This window comes from Bufo bufo, chromosome 6 (assembly GCF_905171765.1).
Source record: "Bufo bufo chromosome 6, aBufBuf1.1, whole genome shotgun sequence".
Classification (NCBI taxonomy): Eukaryota; Metazoa; Chordata; class Amphibia; order Anura; family Bufonidae; genus Bufo; species Bufo bufo.
The window spans coordinates 336,434,082-336,455,961 of NC_053394.1; the positions used below are offsets into that span (position 1 = coordinate 336,434,082).

Below are 21,880 nucleotides of genomic sequence, written 5' to 3' on the forward strand. Positions count from 1 at the left end.
GGTGAATGAAATGTTACATAAGCTTCAGGTGTATGAAGAACACTACAGGGCGAGGTGTTTACCGTCTCGGAGGAAGTTTGGGTTTTTCCCTGCCTTGTTTCAGCCCTTTCCTTGTTTCCTGCACTAGTGCAAGTAGGACAAATTTACTTGCGCTTTCTGTCATTCCAAAGGTACACTGGTAGAAGTATAAGGGTACATCCACTGTGTGCCCGGTCCCGCTGTGGATCTGGGGAAAAAATGGCACCCATCAAAAAACAGCCATCTGGTCTGGTTTTTTCAGAGTGATCGCAGCAGGTCCTCTGCTGTTTTAAAACCTTGCATTACAAAGTTTGAAAGCCATGGGTATAACCTGCAGCATACATTGGATATAAGTCAGTTGATGCTGTGGGTTTTCTCTGCAGTGTGTGGGTACCATTTCTAAAATCTCATCCACTTTGTACTGTAAATGCTGCGGATTTTCAACCCTAAATTCTGCTGTGGAGCATCCGCAACATTTGCACCATGTGGGATCCCAAAGTTTTTTGCAAGCCCGTCATCCTGGGAATCTCTGGGTAAGGCCTCACCCACACAACTGTGTGCTGACCATACCCGTATTGTGGTCCCCAATATACGGGCGCCAGCCGTGTGTGCACTGTATCATGGGGAAAAGTATATAGAAAAACGTGCTTGTAAGAGTCTGTGGTGTAATCCACCGCAAATGTGTTCAGCAGCATGTGGATGTTTTGCCAAAATATTATCCGCCTTGCTGATACTGTAATACACTGAATTGGACATATTCGTGTATGTATGTATGTGTATATGGGGTCTCTAGATGACACCTGTTATGGGGATCGGTGTATGACAGTTATGGGGGGGATCTGTGGATGATACAGTTATGGGGGGGGGGGGAAATCTGTGGATGACACAGTTATGGGGGGGGGGGGGGAAAATCTGTGGATAACACATATATAGCATCTTATGCTATGTGTCATCCACAGATCCCCTCCATAACAGTGTCCCTGTCGTGAATGACCCTCAATACAAGGGGGTTGGGGTCGCATCTGCTTTTATAATGACAGCGAGGCCCGTGCAGTGACTGTATTCTACTACACGGGCCCCGCTCACTGTATAATCGTATCTGTATTCTGTAATGGGTAATTGTATATAATGTAAGCGCATAATCAGCGCTACTTACAACTACAAGCGCTCGGTAGGTAGCAGAGAGGAGGGAGGAGGCAGGACGGGTGCTGGCAGCGTGAGTCACTACGTCATGCGCCCACGCCGCCTGCTTCATTCATAAAGTGGGGCGGTGCAGGCGCGTGACGTAGTGAGTGACGCGCCTCCCGGCCTGCCTCCTCCCTCTTCTCTGCTACCTACCGAGCGCTTGTAGTTGTAAGTAGCGCTGATTATGCGATTACATTATATACACAATTAACTATTACAGAATACAGATACGATTATACAGTGAGCGGGGCCCGTGTAGTTGAATACAGTAACTGCACGGGCTCGCTGTCATTATAAATGCAGATGCCAGCCCCCAGCCCCTCTCTCCCTCACAGCTGATACACCCGCCGCACGGCATCGCGGCGGGTTGTATCATTGAAAATACGGCAAAATCATCAGCTTTCGCCCCATAAGACGCACTGCTATTTTTCCCCCACTTTTGGGGGAGGGAAAAGTGCGTCTTATATGGCGAAAAATACGGTATATCTTATCTACCTGTTCTATTTCTCATTAATGCAATTATTTAGTCAACCAATCACATGGCAGTTGCTTCAATGCATTTAGGGGGGTTGGTCCTGGTCAAGACAATCTCCTAAACTCCAAACTGAATGTCAGAATGGGAAAGAAAGGTGATTTAAGCAATTTTGAGCGTGGCATGTTGTTGGTGCCAGACGGGCCGGTCCTGAGTATTTCACAATCTGCTCAGTTACTGGGATTTTCACACACAACCATTTCTAGGGTTTACAAAGAATGGTGTGAAAAGGAAAAACATCCAGTATGCTGCAGTCCTGTGGGCGAAAATGCCTTGTGGATGCTAGAGGTCAGAGGAGAATGGGCCGACTGATTCAAGCTGATAGAAGAGCAAACGTTGACTGAAATAACCACTCGTTACAAACCGAGGTATGCAGCAAAGCATTTGTGAAGCCACCAACACGCACAACCTTGAGGCGCATGGGCTACAACAGCAGAAGACCCCACCGGGTACCACTCATCTCCACTACAAATAGGAAAAAGAGGCTACAATTTGCACGAGCTCACCAAAATTGGACTGTTGAAGACTGGAAAAATGTTGCCTGGTCTGATGAGTCTCGATTTCTGTTGAGACATTCAAATGGTAGCGTCCGAATTTGGCGTAAACAGAATGAGAACATGTATCCATCATGCCTTGTTACCACTGTGCAGGCTGCTGGTGGTGGTGTAATGGTGTGGGGGATGTTTTCTGGGCATACTTTAGGCCCCTTAGGCCAATTGGGCATCGTTTAAATGCCACAGGCTACCTAAGCATTGTTTCTGACCATGTCCATCCCTCACCATGTACCCATCCTCTGATGGCTACTTCCAGCAGGATAATGCACCATGTCACAAAGCTCGAAACATTTCAAATTGGTTTCTTGAACATGACAATGAGTTCACTGTACTAAAATGGCCCCCACAGTCACCAGATCTCAACCCAATAGAGCATCTTTGGGATGTGGTGGAACGGGAGCTTCGTGCCCTGGATGTGCATCCCTCAAATCTCCATCAACTGCAAGATGCTATCCTATCAATATGGGCCAACATTTCTAAACAATGCTATCAGCACCTTGTTGAATCAATGCCACGTAGAATTAAGGCAGGTTCTGAAGGCAAAAGGGGGTCCAACACCGTTTTAGTATGGTGTTCCTTAATAATTCTTTAGGTGAGTGTGTGTGTATATATGTGTGTGTGTGTGTGTGTGTGTATATATATATATATATATTTACACAAGTCCATAAATATTGGGACATCGACACAATTCTAACATTTTTGGCTTTATACACCACCACAATAGATTTGAAATGAAACGAAAAGATGTGCTTTAACTGCAGACTGTCAGCTTTAATTTGAGGGTATTTACATCCAAATCAGGTGAACGGTGTAGGAATTACAACAGTTTGCATATGTGCCTCCCACTTGTTAAGGGACCAAAAGTAATGGGACAGAATAATAATCATAACTCAAACTTTCACTTTTTAATACTTGGTTGCAAATCCTTTGCACTCAATTACAGCCTGAAGTCTGGAACGCACCGGACATCACCAGACGCTGGGTTTCATCCCTGTGATACTCTGCCAGGCCTCTACTGCAACTGTCTTCAGTTCCTGCTTGTTTCTTGGGGCATTTTCCCTTCAGTTTTGGTCTTCAGCATGCTCAATCGGATTCAGGTCAGGTGATTGACTTGGCCATTGCATAACATTCCACTTCTTTCCCTTAAACTCTTTGGTTGCTTTTGCAGTATGCTTTGGGTCATTGTCCATCTGCACTGTGAAGCGCCGTCCAATGAGTTCTGAAGCATTTGGCTGAATATGAGCAGATAATATTGCCCGAAAACACTTCAGAATTCATCCTGCTGCTTTTTGTCAGCAGTCACATCATCAAATAAACACAAGAGAACCAGTTCCATTGGCAGCCATACATGCCCACGCCATGACCTACTACCACTATGCTTCACTGATGAGGTGGTATGCTTAGGATCATGAGTAGTTCCTTTCATTCTCCATACTCTTCTCTTCCCATCACTCTGGTACAAGTTGATCTTGGTCTCATCTGTCCATTAGGATGTTGTTCCAGAACTGTGAAGGCTTTTTTAGATGTCGTTTGGCAAACTCTAATCTGGCCTTCCTGTTTTTGAGGCTCACCAATGGTTTACATCTTGTGGGGAACCTTCTGTATTCACTCTGGTAAAGTCTTCTTCTCTTGATTGTTGACTTTGACACACATACACCTACCTCCTGGAGAGTGTTCTTGATCTGGCCAACTGTTGTGAAGGTGTTTTTCCCCACGCCTCCACAACGGCACTACCTGGAGGTTGGCCCGCCTTCTCAGGGACAGGAAACAATAGCGAGATCATCCAATAAAGGGGCCCCCTCCCTCTTACCTCTCCAGTTGTTTCCTGTCCCTCAGAAGGTCGGGATCGCGGATCAGCAGCTCGTGCGGCCTTTTAGTGAGTTTCCCGGCTCTGCCGGAGGGCCGTTGCAGGAGGAGGGTTCGCGGGATGTTGCGGGAATCCCTTTCATTAATTGAAAGTCTTAGAACCATTATTAAAGAAGAAGTGGGGGCTGCAGTAGAAGCAAAAATGTCTACTGTCCCGCCAAAACCCTCTACGTCAAGTGCTTCCATTATTGAGCAAGACTCGGACGTAGACGAAGGGGAAATCTCTGCCGACTCTGACTCCTCTGTTTCTGAGGGCGTCTATCCCGACCAGATCTACTTCTCAAGGGACCAGTAATACATCACAGAGTAAGCCAGCTTCGCTTGACAGTCTGGAAACTGAAAGAAGTATCTTAAGAAAAAAAAGGGTTCTCAGAGTCAGTAATCTCCACACTGTTGCAGAGTAGAAAACCGGTAACGTCAAAAATCTATTTGAGAACCTGGGAATCTTTTTTACGTTTTGGAAATGAAAGGTGGGATCCCTCCAGGGAGCCAGAGGTGACCCTAATCTTGGACTTCCTTCAAACAGGGCTTGATAAAGGTCTATCCGTAAGTACCATTCGAGTCCAAGTAGCAGCTTTAAGTGCTTTTCTAAATATCAAACTTTCAGATTTGAATGTAGTCAAAAGATTCCTTAAGGGGGCAAGTAGAATTCGCCCTAGGCTTAGATCTTCTGTCCCTCCTTGGGACTTGAATCTGGTCCTATCCAGGCAAATGCATCTGCCCTTTGAACCCCTCGGAGAGATCTCCTTGAGAGCATTAACACTCAAAACCGTATTCCTATTAGCAATCACCACTGCAAGAAGAGTAGGAGAAATCCAGGCTTTCTCTATTTTGCCTCCATATCTTACGATTTTAGACAGGATTATATTAAAACATGCTCCAGAGTTCCTTCCTAAGGTAGTGTCCGGGTTTCACTGTCAACAGGAAATCACTCTTCCCTCCTTTTGTTCCCAGGCGACATCAGATAAGGAAAAATTGTTCCATAACTTGGATGTTAGAAGGAACGTACTTTAGTACTTGAAAGCAAACCGAAGTTTTGAGGAAGTCAAACCAGTTACTAGTACAATATCTGGGACTTCACAGAGGCGAAGCAGCCAGCAAAACCTCCATCTCCAGATGGATAAAGGCCCTGCATTACGTTAGCCTACGAAACTGAGGGGATTGCTCCACCTCCTTCACTGAAAGCTCATTCCACCAGAGCATTGTTGGCATCCTGGCCTAAGGTGCCTCGGCTTCATTGGAAGATATCTGGTCGAGCAGCGACATGGTCCAACCCTTGTACTTTCTTTAAGCATTACAAGCTGGACGTTTCCACCAATAGAGACTTGTCCTTTGGCCGCAAAGTCTTATCTGCGGTAGTCCCACCCTTGTTAGGTCTCCTATGTTATTCCTCCAGGTAGTGCCGTTGTGGACGCCTGGGGAAAAGACATAAATTACTCTTACCGGTAATTGGATTTTCCTTTAGCCTCCACAACGGCACGGGATTCCCACCCCAAAAAAATATATAAAAAATGTAGAAGTATGTGGATAGTTCTACATATATTTACTTTCAAATACTCTTTTTGAGATGATTTATCAGGCAGTTGCTCTTTTCTTTATTTATAGCACGCTTTGAAGTTTTGAAGTGCCTCTATTTCGAGTGAGATTATCTCTGTTGTTTGTTATACCTTATTAAATTGCTCCTTGTTTTCATGCCTATTCTGAGTCCTAGGTTAATAAATGGGAGAGGTAAGAGGGAGGGGGCCCTTTATTGGCTGATCTCGCTATTGTTTCCTGTCCCTGAGAAGGCGGGCCAGCCTCCAGGTAGTGCCGTTGTGGAGCTAAAGGAAAATCCAATTACCGGTAGAGTAATTTATATCTATCTTTACCAGGGAAAGAATTCTCGGTCATCCACCACAGTTGTTTTCCGTGGTCTTCTGGGTCTTTTGGTGTTGCTGAGCTCACCGGTGCGTTCCTTCTTTTTAAGAATGTTCCAAACAGTTGTTTTGGCCACGCCTACTGTTTTTGCTATCTCTCTGATGGGTTTTTGTTTTTTTTCGGCCTAATGATGGCTTGCTTCACTGATAGTGACAGCTCTTTGGATCTCATCTTGAGAGTTGACAGCAACAGATTCCAAATGCACATAGCACACTTGAAATGAACTCTGGACCCTTTATCTGCTCATTGTAATTGGGATAATGAGGGAATAACACACACCTGGCCATGGGACAGCTGAGAAGCCAATTGTCCCATTACTTTTGGTTTCTTAACAAGTGGGAGGCACATATGCAAACTGCTGTAATTCCTGCACCGTTCACCTGATTTGGCTGATAGTCAAAATTTTGCCAGGGGTATGAATAATTATGGGCAGCACATGTGTGTATGTGTATGTGTGTGTGTGTGTATATATATATATTTTTTTTTTTTTATATTCGTACAGACCAAAAGTTTGGACACACCTTCTTATTCAAAAAGTTTTCTTTATTTTCATGACTATGAAGGCATCAAAGCTATGAATTAACACATGTGGAATTATATACATAACAAACAAGTGTGAAACAACTGAAAATGTCATATTCTAGGTTCTTCAAAGTAGCCACCTTTTGATTACTGCTTTGCACACTCTTGGCATTCTCTTGATGAGCTTCAAGAGGTAGTCACCTGAAATGGTCTTCCAACAGTCTTGAAGGAGTTCCCAGAGATGCTTAGCCCTTGTTGGCCCTTTTGCCTTCACTCTGCGGTCCAGCTCGCCCCAAACCATCTCGATTGGTTTCAGGTCCGGTGACTGTGGAGGCCAGGTCATCTGGCGCAGCACCCCATCACTCTCCTTTATGGTCAAATAGCCCTTACTTTCAAAGTTTTCCCAATTTTTCGGCTGACTGACTGACCTTCATTTCTTAAAGTAATGATGGCCACTCGTTTTTCTTTACTTAGCTGCTTTTTTCTTGCCATAATACAAATTCTAACAGTCTATTCAGTAGGACTATCAGCTGTGTATCCACCTGACTTCTCCTCAACGCAACTGATGGTCCCAACCCCATTTATAAGGCAAGAAATCCCACTTATTAAACCTGACAGGGCACACCTGTGAAGTGAAAACCATTTCAGGGGACTACCTCTTGAAGCTCATCAAGAGAATGCCAAGAGTGTGCAAAGCAGTAATCAAAGCAAAAGGTGGCTACTTTGAAGAACCTAGAATATGACATATTTTCAGTTGTTTCACACTTGTTTGTTATGTATATAATTCCACATGTTAATTCATAGTTTTGATGCCTTCAGTGTGAATTAGGGCTGCACGATATGGGAATTTTGTGCGATTGCGATTAGGGCCCTAAAAATTGCGATAACGATGTGCGATGCGATATTTTAAGGGAATTGTGCTAGAGGTCTATTTGCTTGGATTTTCCCATATGCGCTGCTGACGCGGCTGGGTATGACATAGTTATGTGGGGGATCTGTGGAGGACGCTGTTATGTGGGGGATCTGTGGAGGACGCTGTTATGTGGGGGATCTGTGGAGGACGCTGTTATGTGGGGGATCTGTGGAGGACGCTGTTATGTGGGGGATCTGTGGAGACGCTGTTATGTGGGGATCTGTGGAGACGCTGTTATGTGGGGGATCTGTGGAGGACGCTGTTATGTGGGGGATCTGTGGAGGACGCTGTTATGTGGGGGATCTGTGGAGGACGCTGTTATGTGGGGGATCTGTGGAGGACGCTGTTATGTGGGGGATATGTGGAGGACGCTGTTATGTGGGGGATCTGTGGAGGACGCTGTTATGTGGGGGATCTGTGGAGGACGCTGTTATGTGGGGGATCTGTGGAAGACGCTGTTATGTGGGGGATCTGTGGAGGACGCTGTTATGTGGGGGATCTGTGGAGGACGCTGTTATGTGGGGGATCTGTGGAGGACGCTGTTATGTGGGGGATCTGTGGAGGACGCTGTTATGTGGGGGATCTGTGGAGGACGCTGTTATGTGGGGGATCTGTGGAGGACGCTGTTATGTGGGGGATCTGTGGAGGACGCTGTTATGTGGGGGATCTGTGGAGGACGCTGTTATGTGGGGGATCTGTGGAGGACGCTGTTATGTGGGGGATCTGTGGAGGACGCTGTTATGTGGGGGATCTGTGGAGGACGCTGTTATGTGGGGGATCTGTGGAGGACGCTGTTATGTGGGGGATCTGTGGAGGACGCTGTTATGTGGGGGATCTGTGGAGGACGCTGTTATGTGGGGGATCTGTGGAGGACGCTGTTATGTGGGGGATCTGTGGAGGACGCTGTTATGTGGGGGATCTGTGGAGGACGCTGTTAGGGGGTGGATCTGTGGAGGACACACATATAGCATCTTATGCTGGTCCCCCTCATGGCCCTATGTGTCCCCTCATGTGTCCTAAACTTCGCACATAACTCTCCTATTCATAAAATGGCCAGCGTCTGTACTTTCACTATGAATGCACTGCCACTCACACTGCAGAGAGCGGCAGCGAGCGAGCCGGCCGGTGCGTGACTGATGTCACTGTTACGCTCCTCCCACTTAGTCACGCTCCTGCTTCCTGAATTAAGTGACGTCAGTCACGCACTGGCCGCCTCGCTCGCTCCCGCTCTCTGCAGTGCATTCATTGTGAAAGTGAGTACAGAGGCTGCCCATTTTATCAATAGGACGGAGGACATTTTATCAATAGGGGCCCCTTCATATATAATCGCGGCATTTTCGGGTCGGCCGAATCGCCATATCGCATTTGCCGATTATCGCGATTCGATTATTTTTGCGATATATCGTGCAGCCCTAGTGTGAATCTACAATTTTCATAGTCATGGAAGTAAAAAACTCTTTGAATGAGAAGGTGTCTCCAAACAAAAATGCAGTCTGTGAGCGGCAGCCTATAGAGCAGGTAGAGCTGAGGAGATTGATATGCTTAGCTGTTAGTCTTTTTTTATTTTTTATATTATTGTAGATTTTGAATTTATTTCTCAAATGAGTATAGTTGTAACACAGCTCAGGTGACGTTAGTGCATTTTAACCCCTTAGTGATCTAATTTTAGCCTTTAAAGGGGTTGTCTCATCATGGACAATAGGGGCATATCGCTAGGATATGCCCCCATTGTCTTATAGGTGCAGGTCCCACCACTGGGACCCGCATCTATATCGAGAACAGAGTCCCGCAAGGTGGTGGCTGGAGGACTCCGTTCCGGCCACCACCAAGCCGGCTCCCCATAGAAGTGAATGGTAGCGTACCGTGCTATTTTCGCCGGCCCCATAGAAAATAAATCGAGGGAGGCTGCGCATGGCAGTGTGCCCTCCTTCACTTGCGGGGCTCCGTTCTCAATATAGGTGCGGGTCCCAGCGGTGGGAACCGCACCTATAAGACAATGGGGGCATATCCTACCGATTTGCCCCCATTGTCCATGTTGAGACAACCCCTTTAAGGGAATCTGTCACCAGCGACCTCCCTAACCTACTGTTTGCATAGATGCATAGCCGTGGTTCACCTGAATAAAAATTTTGTTGTTGATCCAAGTCATACTTTTTCTTGATATTCCTGTTAGGCCATTGGTGCAATGAGGGTATCATCATTGCTCTTGTTGCACCCAAGCTCCACCCCATTCTGTGGTCAACCCATCCCTGGCCGCTTTGCCTTTTCCTGGCCCTATCAATCAAAGCAGCCAGCAAAGGGCTGGTCACAGAAATGAGTGGTGCTTGGGTGCAACAAGTGCAATGGTGACGCCCTCAGTGCACAAAAGTCCTAATTTGCATATTTAGAAAAAGTATCATGACTTGAGAACGGAGCCTCGGATCAACTAAAGAAAAAACACATTTTAAACAGGTGAACCACAGCTTTGTGTCTATGCAAACAGTTGGATGTAGAGGTCGCTGGTGACAAACTCTCCTTAACCCCTTAAGGACTCAGCCCTATTTCACCTTAAGGACTTGGCCATTTTTTGCAAATCTGACCAGTGTCACTTTAAGTGCTGATAACTTTAAAACGCTTTGACTTATCCAGGCCGTTCTGAGATTGTTTTTTCGTCACATATTGTACTTCATGACACTGCTAAAATTGGGTCAAAAAAGTAAATTTTTTTGCATAAAAAAATACCATATTTACCAAAAATTTTGAAAAATTTGCAAAATTTCAAAGTTTCAGTTTCTCTACTTCTGTAATACATAGTAATACCCCCAAAAATTTTGATGACTTTACATTCCCCATATGTCTACTTCATGTTTGTAGCATTTTGGGATTGATATTTTATTTTTTGGGGATGTTATAAGGCTTAGAAGTTTAGAAGCAAATCTTGAAATTTTTCAGAAATTTACAAAAAACAAATTTTTAGGGACCAGTTCAGGTCTGAAGTCACTTTGCGAGGCATACATAATAGAAACCGCCCAAAAATGACCCCATTCTATAAACTACACCCCTCAAGGTATTCAAAACTGATTTTACAAGCTTCGTTAACCCTTTAGGTATTGCACAAGAGTTATTGGCAAATGGGGATGAAATTTGAGAATTTCATTTTTTTGCCTAATTTTCCATTTTAACCCATTTTTTCCACTAACAAAGCAAGGGTTAACAGCTAAACAAGACTGTATCTTTATTGCCCTGACTCTGCCGTTTACAGAAACACCCCATATGTGGCCGTAAACTACTGTACGGGCACACAGTAGGGCGTAGAGGGAAAGGTGCGCCGTTTGGTTTTTGGAGGGCTGATTTTGCTGGACTGTTTTTTTGACACCATGTCCCATTTGAAGCCCCCTGATGCACCCCTAGAGTAGAAACTCCATAAAAGTGATCCCATCTAAGAAACTACACCCCTCAAGGTATTCAAAACTGATTTTACAAACTTTGTTAACCCTTTAGGTGTTGCACAAGAGTTATTGGCAAATGGGGATGAAATTTGAGAATTTCATTTTTTTGCCTAATTTTCCATTTTAACCCATTTTTTCCACTAACAAAGCAAGGGTTAACAGCCAAACAAGACTATCTTTATTGCCCTGACTCTGCCGTTTACAGAAACACCCCATATGTGGCCGTAAACTACTGTACGGCCACACAGCGGGGCGTAGAGTGAAAGGTGCGCCGTTTGGTTTTTGGAAGCCAGATTTGCTGGACTGTTTTTTTGACACCATGTCCCATTTGAAGCCCCCCCTGATGCACCCCTAGAGTAGAAACTCCATAAAAGTGACCCCATCTAAGAAACTACACCCCTCAAGGTATTCAAAACTGATTTTACAAACTTTGTTAACCCTTTAGGTGTTGCACAAGATTTAATGGAAAATAGAGATACAATTTCAAAATTTCACTTTTTTGGCAGATTTTCCATTTTAATATTTTTTTTCCAGTAACAAAGCAAGGGTTAACAGCCAAACAAAACTCATTATTTATGGCCCTGATTCTGTAGTTTACAGAAACACCTAATATGTGTTCGTAAACCGCTGTACGGGCACACGGCAGGGCGCAGAAGGAAAGGAATGCCATACGGTTTTTGGAAGGCAGGTTTTGCTGGACTGGTTTTTTTTGACACCATGTCCCATTTGAAGCCCCCCTGATGCACCCCTAGAGTAGAAACTCCAAAAAAGTGACCCCATTTTAGAAAGTACGGAATAAGGTGGCAGCTTTGTTGGTACTAGTTTAGGGTACATATGATTTTTGGTTGCTCTATATTACACTTTTTGTGCGGCAAGGTAACAAGAAATAGCTTTTTTGGCACTTTTTTTTTTTTTGTTATTTACAACATTCATCTGACAGGTTAGATCATGTGGTAATTTCATAGAGCAGGTTGTCACGGACGCGGCGATACCTAATATGTATACAATTTTTTTTATTTATATAAGTTTTATACAATAACTTCCTTTTTAAAACCAAAAAAAGTTTTAGTGTCTCCATAGTCTAAGAGCCATAGTTTTTTCAGTTTTTGGGCGATTATCTTGAGTAGGGTCTCATTTTTTGCGGGATGAGATGACGGTTTAATTGGCACTATTTTGGGGTGCATATGACTTTTTGATCGCTTGTTATTACACTTTTTGTGACGTAAGATGACAAAAAATGGCTTTTTTTACACCGTTTTATTTTTTATTTTTTACGGTGGTCACCTGAGGGGTTAGATCATGTGATATTCTTATAGAGCCGGTTGATACGGACGCGGCGATACCTAATATGTATACTTTATTTTTATTTATGTAAGTTTTACACAATGATTTCATTTTTGAAACAAAAAAAATCATGTTTTAGTGTTTCTTTAGTCTGAGAGCCATAGTTTTTTCAGTTTTTGGGCGATTATCTTGGGTAGGGTATGATTTTTGCGGGATGAGATGACGGTTTGATTGGTACTATTTTGGCGTACATATGACTTTTTTGATCACTTTTATTACCTTTTTTGGGAAGTAAGGTGGGCAAAATTTTGATTTTCTCATAGTTTTTATTTTTTTATTTTTATGGCGTTCACCGTGCGGGGAAAGTAACATGACCGTTTTATAGATCAGGTCGTTACGGACGCGGCGATACCTAATATGTGTAGTGTATTTAATTTTTTTAATTTTTATTCAGTGATGAATGTTTTTTTTTTTATCTTAACTTTTTTCACTTTTTTTCACTTTTTTTTTGACCTAGACCCACTTGGTTCTGGAAGATCCAGTGGGTCTGATGTCTGTATAATACAGTACAGAACAATATATATTGTTCTGTACTGTATTTTACTTACACTGAACAGATCTATGCTTTCAGCACAGATCTGTTCAGCACCATGGACAGCAGGACGCCTGAGCAGGCGTCCTGTTGCCATGGGAACCCTCCCCGTCTGCTCAGAACTTCGCAGACGGGGAAGGGTAAGCACAGGGCTGAGGGGGGCTCTCTGGGGGCTCCCTCCCTCTCCATCGGGGGGCTGCAAAGGCACAGCAGCCCCCCGATGGAGAGGGAGGGAGCTCCCTGACCGACGACAGTTAACTTTTTCCATACAGCGGTCCGTACGGACCGCGGTATGGAAAGGGTTAAACGGCTGACATCTGCACAGATGTCAGCCGTTTATACCAGGGTGCCAGCAATGTGCTGGCACCCTGGAATAACCACTAGACACCAACGATCATTCATGGGGAGGCGGGCGGGGGATCGCGATCCCGCCTGCCGCACCGCCCGCCTCCCGCAACGCCCCCACCGCATGCGACACCCCCCCCCCGCACCACCCGCCGGCATAAAATCGTGCAGGGGTGCAGGGGGGGGTGAAAAATATAGATTATAGGCACTCAAAAGTTTCTGATCCCCGCGGTCAGGGACCGCGGGCATCAGAAACTGCAAAAAGCGCAGCAAACCGCAGGTCTGAATTGACCTGCGGTTTGCTGCGATCGCCGACACGGGGGGGTCACATGACCCCCCCTGGCGTTGTCACAGGATGCCGGCTGAAGGATTTCAGCCGAAATCCCGTTCCGTTTAACCCCTCGGGCGCCGGAATACTGATTTCAAGTTAGGACGTACCGGTACGCCCTGAGTCCTTAAGGACTCGGGAAATAGGGCGTACCGATACGCCCTGCGTCCTTAAGGGGTTAAAGAGCACTTTTCAGCAGGATCACCCTATGAAACCAGGTATCCTGCTCCGTAGGGTTGATTCATAGCTTTTAAAGAGGACCTGTCACCTCTCCTGGGAGATGACATGAACAATTAAAGGGGTTGTCCGGGCTTTCCTCAGGATAGGTCATCAATATCAGATCAGTGGGAATCCAGCACCAGGCACCCCCGCCGATCAGCTGTAAGACCTCTTACAGCTGATCGGCAGGGGTGCTGGGTGTCAGACCCCTGTCGATCTGATATTGATGACCTATCTGACCATCTGTCATAACTAGTAAAAGCTCGGACAACCCCTTTTTAATGTCATCCCTGTGCCTGGGATTGTCTAAACCCATATGGGGACAGGAGGAACATCTGTGATTCTCTTCCTCTCCCTGCGCCTCCAGCTACCCCCCTCCGTCTCCACACAGGAAGTAGTGAGAGCAGCAAGCAGCTCTAATTCAGGCCAGATCATGGCTAAGAGCTCAAGATGGGCTCTAGCTGCATTCCAGCCTGAGAAAGACCCCTCAGAAGTGACCTCCGATGGAGCCCCTCAGCCCGAGCTGGACTCCTTCAATACGGTATTGTCCTGTTTAGCTTGAATGAACCCAGCTCCGGCTAATCGGTGCGTGCGTGGAGGGGGGTGTTTAGCGAATGAAATACAAGTTATACTAAATCTTTTTCCACAAAACTAATATATGAATCCGGTCAACTCATGTAGCTCATCAGAGTGGGCTCACTAAACGTATTCATCTGTATTCTATTTTGTGTAGCAATTCATTTCCTATGAACAGATCTGGAATGCCACATATTAAAATTCCCCCCCCCCCCCCCCAAAATACTTCTGATTTAAGTGCAGATTTCAGTCTTTGCATTCTGCTGTATAAATTGGCATGCTGCAGATTTAAAATCCGCTTCATGGATGCCGCAGATTTTTTTTCTGCCACGTGTGAATGAGCATTGCTAAAAAAAAAAAAAACACATGTTGCTGGTACTGTACAACACCACAGAAAATCCACAGCTAATCACTTTCGTGTGAACCTACCCTGAAGATCAGCCAAGAACCTCTTGCCGCCGCCTCTGCCATCCTGACTTGATGTAAAAACCTGCGCCGTGCACGCATTCAGAGAGCAGCAAAGGAAGTGTTCAGAAACGTACGGTCACGTTTCTCAGTTGTGAACTGTGGCACAGGTATACGTAAGCGCCATTGCTTATTAATGAGTCCATTGAATGGCGCATTGTCTGCTTTGTACAGGCGGCTGCGCAGGATCTGAGTGTTGCCCTTCGCTTCGTTCTCCCTTTTGTTGTTATTGAATTGTTTATTTTTATTTTTTTCCTTTTACCTCCTATTTCTATCTTCATGTTGAAGATTAGTAGAGATGTCTCTGCCTTCCTATCAGCAGTGCCATGTATGACAACATGCCCGGTGACTGTGGTGTGATTCCCAGCCCGCTCCTTCATATCAGCACTGTCATTCTCTATCAGTATCATTTCTGGATTTCTTACATTCCAGCGAGCGCTCCTGAATACATTAATGCACGTGTTGTGCGGGCGGCAGCAGAGTTAATATTTAGTTTATTTGGGTATTCGGAGTATTTTTTTGTATTTTGGTTTCACATGACCAGTCCGTTCTGGTTGTAAACCTGCCATCGTGCATTTCAGAACAAATGGCATTTGTTGAGGGTTACCGCAGATTTATTTTTAGAGTGGTATAAATGGAAATATTGCCCTTATTTCTAGAGTATCTGGGTTGGTACTGGTCCTCATTTAAAGGGTGCATTCACTCAACTGTGGAATGGCCATGCCTGCGTTGCCGGCCGCAATCTGCGGATCTGCCAATATAGGCACCGGCCGTGCGGACCCGTTGAAGTTATCCGCAAGCTGTGGCAAAAAGATTGGACATATTCTATCATTTGCAGAGCGGAGGCACAGACGCACAAGCGCACGAAAGCCCTTCCACATGTTTCCTGGTCCGTGCCTCCGCCCCGAAAAATATTACTACAGTGTACTGTGTAAGTGGTCAAAAGATCGCATGTCCCCTTTTTGGTACTAGTGAGCGGTAAAAATAAGAGTTAAATAAAGTTTTTATTAAATAAAAATAACTCCAAGTTAACAAATACACCTTTTTCCATTGAAAAAACATTGCAAAAATAAAAACCCCTCCACATATTTGGTATCGCCACTTCCTTAATGACCCTATACCATCATCATGTAATTTATCCCTTACAGTGAATACCATATAAATGACACAATTGCTGTGTTTTTTTTGTGTTTTTTTTTGTCAAAATTAACCAATCAAAAAATGTTGTGTACCACAAAATGATAGCAATGAAATGAAAATAAATTCTGCAAAATTTGCAACATAAAAACTGATTGTGGGGGTCCTCCTCTCCCATAAGACCCAAAAGCATGTATAAATTGTGGTTTGTAGGGATTGATACCCGAGGCTTTCAGGCTTTGTAGTCTACAGGGGCATTCCAGGTTACTATATTTTATTGAAGAATTTTTAACACAAAATGACGCATAGAATAAATGTAACAACCATATGACTCGAACATACTAGAAGCAAATACTGATGTGCCAAGTAATGCACAAAATGAAATCACCTCTATAAAGATTAATATTAGGTTCCCTAGTTAACGGAGTGCAAAATAAACCAATACATTCTGCAAAATCTACCAGGATGTTCCATAGTAATCCTCTTGCATCTGTGTGCTTTACCTGCAGACACAGATTTGAAGAAGGGAAATGGATGGCGGAACCCCAAAACCAACGGTAAATGGCTTCACCATGAAATCACAACTTCAGGTTACAGGTAAGTGATGTTCTTCTCAGCGCAGCGCCCCACTTCTACAGTAGTGATACACTGCAAAAGGGTTGAAAATGTGCTTTATGTGATGTATGCATTTCATGTATTGTTGTATGCATAAGGAGCTAATAGGCCCTAGCTACCATCACTAGGTGGGGTTATTGTCACCCTCCCCGTAGTGAGTGGTTAGAACTCATCTGCACATCCGTAAGTGTTTTGTTTGCGGGCCGCTGAATAGACGTGCGGATGTGGACAGCATATGGTGTGTTGTCCGCATCTTTTGCAGCCCCATTGAAATGATTGAGTCTGCATCTGATCTCCAAACAGTGTGGATCGGATGCGGACAGAAACTACGGCTGTGTGCATGAGCCCTACGGCTGGATGTCTGTGTAGTGTACTGAGGGAGCAGAACACAGCCCTGGAGACGGCTAGCCAGCAAGAAATATTTAAACCAAGAAAAGTTGAGAAAAGAGTATGATATATTTAAGGAGTATTCCCGTGTTGAGAGGGGGTGCGTGTAGAAGTTCTGTGGAGATTAGCTGTCTGAAAGGACTTTATAGGCTCTACAGCAAACTTGTTCAGGAGATTTAAGGCTAGTTTTAACACAAGCGTTAGACATCTCCGGCAGGGAGCAGCCTGCTGGAGATGTCTGGATCCAGCACTGCTGGATGCTACCTGACACCCTTCGACCCCATTCACTATAATAGGGACTGGTAGAAATCCAGTCGCAACCTGGCATGTTTTAGCCTGCGCGCAGCAGTTTTCTTCCGGCGGATTCTCTGCATATTTACCAGGTTGCGGCCATATCTGCACAGGTCCTCATTATAGTGAAAGGGGATGGATGGCGAAGCAGAAGCTTCCGACAATGCCGAAATGCAGAGGGCTAGTGTGAAACTAGCCTAAGTCTTACAGTGCCTAGCCATATATTATAAAACAGCGTGGCCAGCTGTAACGAGAATACCACATCCCGGTGAGGACATTGTGGAAATCATAACTGAAGTAACAACCACGACTACCATGCTTGCTACTATCACTCCTATTCTCTTCTGAGCACCCTGCCCTGTGATATTTTTCATTATGGTACTGTAAGGATAATTTATTATTTGCAACTCACAAATTATTATTCTATATTAAGGATTAGTTGAATTAAACTAATGGCTACAAACACCTTGGGGGAGCATTTTTCCAATTGGTCTTAAATGTTGTCACTGACTCTGCAGACAGACTGTTCTGTCTCCTTCTCGCTGAAATCTATCAGCGAGCTGCTCTGCTGGCTCTTATCTACACTGTCATAAACACCTCACTTAAAGGGGTACTCCCTTTGGCCACATTAAGTTCTCCCCTATCATGTAGTGGGGGTCCCAGTGGAGTACAGTGCTCGGCTATATCCCGAACTCCCATAGAAATGAATGGAGTGGCTGCATGCATGCTGACCGGCCACTGTTCATTTCAGGGGGCTGCAGGTAGTTCTGAATGGTATACAATGGCATTAAGAAATGGCGATATCACAGTTTCTTAATTACAGCTGTATTTTAGTGATGTCAGTAGGGGCAGTCACGCGCTGACCACTTCTAAAACATCAGTACATTGTGCACTTACATGGTGTATTTTGGCCAGAATCTGAATATTTGTGGGTGATCTGCAAAGTGAGTAAATAAAATTGCTGTTCTGCCTGCAGTCTGACTGCTGGGATACTCATGTTGTATGTGTAGGACTACAAGTCCCAGCTGTACGGTACAATCACATTGCTGATGCACACAGGATCTTCCACTTGCTTGTTATTGTGCAATGCTCTGCAGACCCTTCTTCTCCGCACTCTTCTGGCTGTGAGGAAGACTCCTGCAGTCTTTGTCAGCTCTGTGTCTTTAGGATGAGGGGAGAGGGAAGATCCTGTGCACAGCATTTGTCTCCTCACTGCCTGGAGAAGAGGAAATCCTGCAGCTGCTCAGTTCCCGAGGCCGAACCTCCAGCCCTGAGTCTGTGCTGCTTATGGTAGAAGGGGTTAAAATTTGAAGCATCCACTGGGAAGAAGACACAGGACAGACAGCTCAGCCAGCAGATCGGGCAGTTCAGGGGGCGTGGGCAGCAGATTAGGCAGTGAAGGGGGCGTGACTACAACCATCACAGCCTTCACGGTGAGGTTCCATGCACAGCGGCAGACCTTCTCCTGCTCCCTCAGGCTTGTGAACACTTGCATTCTGGCAAGTGTTCAGTATTTTTGGCTGGAGAGAAAACTGCTGCGGTATTTTCTCCGGCCAAAAAGACGTAGGAGGGACTGAACTGATGCATCCTAAACGCAATGCTCTCCATTCAGAATGCATTAGGATAAAACTGATTAGTTCTTTTCCGGTATAGAGCCCCTGTGACGGAACTCAATACCGAAAAACAAAAACACTAGTGTGAAAGTACCCTTAAGCTGAAGCCTTATCAGTTTCATGAGAATTCAGCTTAAAGTGAACCTATCATAAACTTTATGCTGACCTCACTGAGGGCAGCATAAAATAGTGACAGAAATGCTGATATCAGAGGTGTGTCACTAAAAGTAAGTGGTTGCCGAGAACCAGCATCATAATCATTGCAGTCCAGGCCTTGAAAAGTCAAATCCACCGAGAAGAGTCCTGGTTATTCCTAATCTCCTGCTCTCCTGTCCATCTGCTGATGATTGGCAGTTCTCTCCTAGAGAGAAAGGGAGACAACTAGGTAGAAGACTGTCAGTCATCAGCAGGTGGGCAGGAGAGCAGGAATTCATGAATAACCAGGACTCTTCTCAGGTGGCTGGGACTCTTTTCCAGGCCCAGTCTGCAATGATTGTGATGTTGGTTCTCGGCAACCACTTACTTTTAAATGACAGACCGCTGAAATCAACTCACCTGTCACCTGAAAGCAGAAATAAGGGCTACAGATGGAGCTGTCAGAGAAGCTCTAATGGATTTTAGTGAGAAGGGAATCGAGGAGGCTGCGGGGGTGAGAGCGCAGGGAATCGAGGAGGCTGCGGGGGTGAGAGCGCAGGGAATCGAGGAGGCTGCGGGGGTGAGAGCGCAGGGAATCGAGGAGGCTGCGGGGGTGAGAGCGCAGGGAATCGAGGAGGCTGCGGGGGTGAGAGCGCAGGGAATCGAGGAGGCTGCGGGGGTGAGAGCGCAGGGATCAATAGTGAGAGACTATTTTTGATGGGGAGGGTCTGTTATAAAGTGTTGTGATACTTTACTTGGTATCAAAATCAAAGGCAAAATTCTGGTATTGTGACATCTATGGTCAACACCTTGTCTGAATGATGCCCAAGGGGCATAGAGTTCTGTAGGGTCCTGTGACCCAAAGTATCATCCAGCATCAGGAACATAAAACTTGTCATATTTCATGGCTATGATATCAGGCATGCTCAACCTTATCTATCTGTGGATGGTTTTACTGCAGAGGAATGCTGCGTTTTCTGCCTCTGGAGCTGGATAATCTTTTAGATACCGCCTCGCTGGGCTGGAGCTATACCTGTGATACCGGAGCTGAAACTGCTTCCCCGGCAGGCTGGACATGTTTGTATTCATCTTTAGAGCCCTGTGATGCTTGCATCCTAGCTCTAGACGTGTCCTTCCTTACCTTTGCTCTGGGCTCAACATATTCCGAGATGTGCGTCACAAGATTACTAGCTTTTTTTTAACCCCTTACAACGGCAGACAGTTTTGCCACCATTTTAGGGTGCATTGAAAAAAATGATTAACTTATTCTGAGAGTGAATTCAGGGCTTGTTTTGTAGGTACCATGTTTGAGGTAAATATGACTTGGGCGGGCAGCATGTGCTAAAACTGCATATTTGGCATTGTTTTTTGTTTTTTATTAAAATTTATTTATTTTTCTTTGCATTTACTATACAGATTAGGCTACTTTCACACTAGCGTTTTGGCTTTCCGTTTGTGAGATCTGTTCAGAGCTCTCGGACACTGTCCAAAACGGATCAGTTTGGTCCTAATGTATTCTGAATGGAAAAGGATCCGCTCAGAATGCATCAGTTTGCCTCCGATCGGTCTCTATTCCGCTCTGGAGGCGGACACCAAAACGCTTTTTGCAGCGTTTTGGTGTCTGTCTGAGGAACCTGAGACAAACGGATCTCTGGCACAATAGAAAATGGATCGGTCTCCCATTGACTTTCAATGGAGTTCATGACGGATCCGTCTTGGCAATGTTACAGATAATACAAACGGATCCGTTCATGACGGATGCATGCGGTTGTATTATTGTAACGGATCAGTTTTTGCAGATCCGCCCAAAACGCGAGTGTGCAAGTAGCCTTACATGATGATTATTTTTTTTATAGGTCAGGTTGTTACGGATTCAGCAATGCCAATTTTGTGGGTTATTGCCCCCTCCTCTGCAATCACATTGCTGGGTGATAATGAGGTACCGATGCCATGGTTAGCATTTAGGGTTAAACATCTAGGGTTGGAGATATCTCTAATCGACAGATAGCCAGGCCTCTGTGCTTTTTATGCAGCTCCTGTGCCCGCCGCCGATCACCTTGACGCACATGCGTGCCATTTTGCAGGAACTCCTTCCCACTGGTTATGTACATGTACGCCAAATATCTGGAAGAGGCAAAAAAAAAAATATTTTTTGCATTTTTTTTGTCACAAGATGTTTATCCTTCATGTGGTGACCCAGTGGGTATCATGTAAAGCCTGTTGAGGGTTTTGCCATCATATTGCGATATCGCATTGAATTTGTATTGTGAGAATTTTTGAGTCCTCAAAAGAGAATCGTTCACCTCCAGCAAGCCCTGAAAAGTACAGTAATTTGTATGTCGATACTCGCCCCCTTTCTCCAGCTCTACACCCAGACATGGAATTCATTCAGAGGACTCCTGTGCACGTGTAGGAGAGCGAAGAGAAATAAAATAAATGCGCACACGGCTGCAGGTCAAGACGTATGTATGATGTGCGCAGACCTGCGCTCCTTGGAACAGGTAGCTTCTCCACAGACGACGTAATCCTCTCCTTCGGAAGCTTTCTTCCTCCCACCAACCTCTTGCTGTTAAATTAGAGATGGCTTGCACTCACAAATGGCCAAGACCTCCGTGTGTTCTGTCCTCCAAAAAAAAGAATGGACATAGTGCAGACCAAAACACCAGAGGCTTCACGCAGAGACCATTTAATTTACCGGTACATAAAACCGCTTGCGTTATTGTCTTCCGGCATAGAGTTCCGTCGTCGGGGCTCTATGCCGGAAGAATCCTGATCAGGATTATCCTAATGCATTCTGAATGGAGAGTAATCCGTTCAGGATGCATCAGGATGTCTTCAGTTCCGGTACGGAACGTTTGTTGGCCGGAGAAAATACCGCAGCATGCTGCGCTTTTTGCTCCGGCCAAAAATCCGGAACACTTGCCGCAAGGCCGGATCCGGAATTAATGCCCATTGGAA

General features: G+C 45.2%; 1 protein-coding gene across 1 annotated transcript in view; it reads left to right on the forward strand.

The window, feature by feature from the left end:
• Positions 1–21,880, forward strand: part of ITCH (itchy E3 ubiquitin protein ligase) — a 105,638-nt gene that overhangs the window by 32,412 nt on the left and 51,346 nt on the right. Inside the window, exon 2 of the mRNA XM_040438638.1 lies at positions 16,391–16,478. Coding sequence (XP_040294572.1) covers positions 16,412–16,478 — 67 coding nt within the window. The 5' untranslated portion in view covers positions 16,391–16,411. The remainder of the gene's footprint in view (positions 1–16,390; positions 16,479–21,880) is intronic.